The sequence below is a fragment of the Triticum aestivum genome, chromosome 2D (assembly GCF_018294505.1).
Source record: "Triticum aestivum cultivar Chinese Spring chromosome 2D, IWGSC CS RefSeq v2.1, whole genome shotgun sequence".
In the NCBI taxonomy this organism is placed as follows: domain Eukaryota; kingdom Viridiplantae; phylum Streptophyta; class Magnoliopsida; order Poales; family Poaceae; genus Triticum; species Triticum aestivum.
In genome coordinates this window covers 555,494,525-555,500,124 of record NC_057799.1, presented here as the reverse complement: position 1 = coordinate 555,500,124, position 5,600 = coordinate 555,494,525, and the positions used below count along the sequence as shown (strand labels likewise).

General features: G+C 41.5%; 1 protein-coding gene across 1 annotated transcript; it reads left to right on the top strand.

Annotated features, from left to right (window-relative positions):
• Positions 1–1,315: 1,315 nt before the first annotated feature.
• Positions 1,316–3,062, top strand: LOC123054463 (60S ribosomal protein L12-3). Its single transcript, XM_044478241.1, has 2 exons — positions 1,316–1,896; positions 2,837–3,062. Exon 1 carries the CDS (start codon positions 1,394–1,396, stop codon positions 1,892–1,894), a length of 501 nt encoding a protein of 166 aa, XP_044334176.1. The 5' UTR covers positions 1,316–1,393; the 3' UTR covers positions 1,895–1,896; positions 2,837–3,062.
• The last annotated feature ends 2,538 nt before the right edge of the window (positions 3,063–5,600 follow it).

Here is a 5,600-nt window from a genome sequence, read left to right as displayed (position 1 = left end):
TTAAGAATAACTAATTAGCAAAAATAAGAAACTAACTAATAATACATATTTACTTTGGAACAGAGGTAGATAATAGCACATCACCTTTGTAAGCAACTTTCCTTCTACAAGAGGCAACTTTAGTTCTAAAAGCAGGCCACTTCACTATTTTGTGTCCTAGTTAATTTTGTCTAACATTCTCCTAACTTCCTCACCGGTACTTCTAAGTTTCCTATTGTTAATGCTCATATGTCGTTGTTTCTAAATTGCCTATAATACTATGAAGTTGTATATCGGTAATGTTTTTGTGTCTGCTATTGCTAGTTATGGTAGGCAACATGATGGTGAAACCAGGACACTTCATAGTGTTTGTAGGCAACTTAGAAGAACAATCATAGACAACTTCATAATATTGTAGGCAACTGTTTATGCAAAGTTAGGCAACCAAGCATCAATTGTAGGCAACTAATTACCAATAGCAGGTAGCTAAGCATCAAGGATATGCAATTTATAGCATTTATAGGCAATTGGACATCAACCATAGGCAACTGACTATCAACAATAAGTAATTGAGCAACCATGATACGCAAGTTGGGATAATGCTAGCAAAATTCTAGAAACAAATAGTGTGATGAAGCTGCTTTGTATGTTGCACTACAGATGCCTTATGTTTTGTGTGATTTTTCTTGTTTTTACGCAAACCAACCTAATAGTCAGTCCTACTATGCCAAAAAAAGAAGTTGCTTCCTTATAGCTCTATAGTTGCCTCCATCGGACCCAAAGTTGCTCTCAAAAAAAGTTCGACGAAACCTACTCATATGGGATCTAGTTTTGAAGAACTCGTCGTGAGAAACCTGATGGTGAAAACGGAATTGGATTTCGATGCTTGAATCAAAAGTTATGGCTTTTAGAACTTTTTAAACCCCAAATAAATGCATGTGGGACAGGATCTAGACTGATTCCATCGATAGCCATGTGCGCTACGGGATATGGCTAAACAATTTCCTTTTCTAGTATAGAGAACTAGACACACGGACATGTACTTACTATATATGACGGTGCGCTTCAAACAACGAACGAGCGCAGCGGCGCTCCCTAGCCACGTCCATTATTTATTTATTTTAGGGCAAATTATTTGTATACATTTTTGAGCGGTAATGTTTTTTATTTTCATATATTTTAAGGGTAATAATTTTACTTTTTACATAAACAAGGGTTTTCTATTTCATTTCAGCTGACACAAAATGGGCCTCACAGCAGACCACATAAAGCCCAACCCAAATGATACTGCACGAGCACAAGGAAGGTGCTATATAAACCCGCATAACTCTTCGTGCCGAACCCTACTGCCCTTCCCAAGCCTCTCCCAAACCCTCCCGCCGCCGCCGCCGCCGCCCGCCACCGAACAGCAGCCATGCCGCCCAAGCTCGACCCGTCGCAGGTGGTGGAGGTCTACGTCCGGGTGACCGGAGGCGAGGTCGGCGCGGCGTCTTCGCTCGCCCCCAAGATCGGGCCCCTCGGTCTCTCCCCCAAGAAGATCGGTGAGGACATCGCCAAGGAGACGGCCAAGGACTGGAAGGGCCTCCGCGTCACCGTCAAGCTCACCGTCCAGAACCGTCAGGCCAAGGTCTCCGTCGTCCCTTCCGCCGCGGCGCTCGTCATCAAGTCCCTCAAGGAGCCCGAGAGGGACAGGAAGAAGGTGAAGAACATCAAGCACAACGGCAACATCAGCCTCGACGACGTCATCGAGATCGCCAAGATCATGAAGCCCAGGTCCATGGCCAAGGAGATGGCCGGGACTGTCAAGGAGATCCTCGGCACCTGCGTCAGCGTTGGCTGCACCGTCGACGGGAAGGACCCCAAGGACCTGCAGACGGAGATCGACGACGGCGAGGTCGAGATCCCCTCCGCTTAAAGGTATAACCGAGAGCTTTTCTTGCATTACTGCTGTTGCAATGCAATGTTGGATTATTACGGCTTAGATTAGTCCATTCTGGTATTTTATTGCGACCGGTAAAATATGATGTAGCCCTTGTATGTCCAGACGATGTGGGTAGGAAATACAGCCCACTACAAGCAATTTCCCCTTGTATTTTTAATTGAATTGCAGAGTATATTTGTCAAAATGGACAAAAAATTCAACAGTGCTGTGTGTACTACTCTGCGGACCTGTTTGTTTCATATAGTTATATATTGCAATTTTCTTGTCTTGTCTGTTGAAATTGCTTCTGGAGACATGAGTTTCTATCCTGGTATTGACTGGGCGACACGTTCTGTGTAGTGTTTTGATCTCTAAGGAGTTCATTAGTTCTCTTTCAATCTTGAGTCAAAGTACGATTTTTTGTTAGCTTGCCCTCGTTAATCACTGCTTCTCTTTTGTTATAGACATATGTATGCAAACTTTTGATTTTTTTTTCTGTAATGAATGTTGCTATCATATGCACTCTTGTGATATTGTTTGAGTGATAAGTTACTACTAAATCTACGAGCCCAGCAGTTCCTTATTTCCTGAATTGCAGGATAAATAGGGCAGATGTTTTGATGATTTGTTGCAAAATTCTATTGTATGCGAGTAACTGATGTGCTTGTTCTTGAGGATGTATCTTTGTTTTGGCCTAGCATACAGGAGACATACTTTATCTTGCAGATTTTACTTAGTATTTGAATGTCGGTTGAATCATGTCCCCTCCATCCAAAATGTTTATTTGAATAATAGTTCTTTCGGCTATCTAAGTTTGATCGATGAATTTAACTGATGCTTGCAGCAAGTATGCTCTTCTTTGATCTTAGACCACTTGCTTTCTTAGAAATCAGTCATAAACTCTGTCTCACCAGTTTGATGTTTTTTACATTGCAGACCTGATGTCGAGGTGATTATCATCTCTGATGATATGGAAGTCATACCATGTTGCTTATGTACCTTCCAAACGATGTGATCCCTCCTCTTTTTGTCATGTTTTAGCAGTAATCCTGTGAGACCTCATTGTTACTACTGCATATTTGGTCTTTGCAATGTAGTCTGTGCACTTGGGTTAACTTAATCTATACCATTCAGTGGTTAAAAGTTTGTTCTTCAATGTCAATTCCTTGGGTGTGTTGGTTTTAGCTGAATGATGCCAATGGTTCTGTGAATGATGCAGTTCTTCTCAGCTTACGGGAGGGCTCTTTGCTTCCTAAAGCTGAGGACAAAAAGAACCCTAACCCTTCTCAAACTACACTGGTAGCGTGTTCACCTATTTGCATGAGCTTTCAGTTCCTATCAGCCATCTCAGCCATATAGGAGCAACTCTAGCAGAACCATTATATCCTCTAAAACTGCATAATAATCTGTGGCATATGCTCCATATGGGTTTCTATCATCATGGTCATCAAATCAGGCTTCCCTTGGTTTGCACCTTGCAGTCTACAAGCAGCTTGCCCACCCGCAGCTCCTGCCTGAGCCAATCCTTCTCCTTGTGAGGCCACGCCCGGCACATTTGGTCGCCCTTCTTCAGAATGAACAGCCGCCGCAAGTTCCATCGCCCCTGTTGATGGACGCCCTTCTTCAGAATGAACGCCCGCCGCAAGTTCCATCGCCCCTGTTGATGGACGCCCTTCTGAACCTTCTTCAGAATCAACACCCGCTGCAAGTTCCACCGCCGCTGTTGATGGACGAGAATTGGCTGGATGCGTCTTGACCATGCATCTGGTCGCTGCCTGCAGCACATCCTCCTCTTTCTCCCATTTCACAAGGAGGCGCGGTCAGACCGGGATTCGGCGGCGTAGTCTTCCTGCGCTCGGGTTTGTGGATGATTTTGTATGTGCTTATTGCCATTTAATTTGGTGTGCATTAAGGCATTGTTAACTTGTACTAGTATCACATACGTATCATTGCAACATAAATATCTTAATATCAGAAGAGTAGGGCTGGGCTGGCGGATCAAAGTTTCTGTAGGAAATGTGTGGTTAGATATGACCGGGCTGAAGCTAAGTTTCGTTTCGGAAAAAACAATTTTTTGCCTTCTTAAGGAATTAAAGTGCAAGCCATGTGGTTAGATTGCCCGCGCTTTGCTGTGGATCTCTTTGCTGGCATTAAAAGTATCATAAGAACTAAATAGAACTCCAAATATGCACTCAAAATTCCAAGGACAACAATGTTATGACAAAGAGAATAGTTTCTCAATTGGTATAGATGTGAACTTCCATCCTATTGCATGACAAATGCTTGAGTGTGAACATGACTTGTGTGAATCATACTAGATAGTGTATCAAAACATCGAAGCATGGAACAGTGCCTCAATACTATGGAAGACTTATTCTAGTATTTTTTTTCCTTTGAATTATTGGAGTGGACTTTCTATTTCAATTGACTAAGTACAACCTGTCTGGGTTCATAACTTCTCACGGTCTAAATCCAAAGCAAACAATGGACTTTCTCTGAATCGATCAGCTAAACATGGACCAATGGATCAGCAAAACATGAATTAAATATGCTCACAAACATAGCATCTATGGAAATAAAAAAAAATAAGGCGAGTGACTATGCAATTCCGAAGATATTTGACAAAAGTGAACAGAAAAATACATCTGTTGGATGACTGGCTACGTCCACTGTTGTCATCAAGTACAATTGTTCTTTTTCCAAGGGAAACTGTGGTAGTTTTGGAACAGAGATTGATAGATGATACATTGGTTGAAAACATAACTAAGACAAACACATGTTAAATAGTGTAATTTTCACAAAACCGATGAAGAAACCTCTCGAATTGGAACATATCTATTCTTGTTGAATCTCTCATTTGGATCGTAAAGCAGAACCTGCAAAGGCACATCTGAGATTATTTAGGAAGACTCAACATCTTACTAATCGTAGGTAAATGCACCAAATATTAGTTGAGCATACAACAAGAAGTCAGGATAAAGTGACCGACATTGTAAACAAAGATGAAATCGCTCCAGCTGTCCCAATAGAAGTTATCTATTTTTTAAAAATGTGGAGAACGTACCTCATACTTCGATCATCCTTATCTGAAGCTGACACTTGTGTGCAAACAATTACAGGTGCCGTAAACATTCATATATTCAATCAATTATGAAATCAAATTTTGCCCATGCCATGTACAACCAGAAGGCATTCCATAGGGAACATGTGGAGAACAAAAATGTTAATTTAATTTCTGTTGGATCTGCAACAATCTCTTGCCTTGAAACAACATGGAGGGAAGTACAGTTCCATGAAAGTGTAGTTATCCTGGTTGGATCTGTAACAATAGCTAGCCTGCAAATAACATGAAGAGAAATAAAATTCCACGGAAAGTGTAGTTATCCAAATAGCAGATCAAGATGGGCGATGTACTGGCTCATGTATCTTTTTTTTTTTGCGGGTACTGGCTCATGTATCATCATGAAAACTACTCCTATCATTGACTGTTTAAGTTGAGGGAAGAAGAGCATGCGTCCTGCAGTTTCGAATTGGTGCAAAAACAAAAATTAATGCGTGTAGTCAATTAGGTGTGGACGGGAAAAGCTGTCCGCTTTCTCCTAGTAAATCCAAACAACTTCGATGAAAACAATTGAATCTGTACATGAGAATTTGACACTGATCCTTCTTGACATGCACATGAAAAAGGGAAACTGCATAA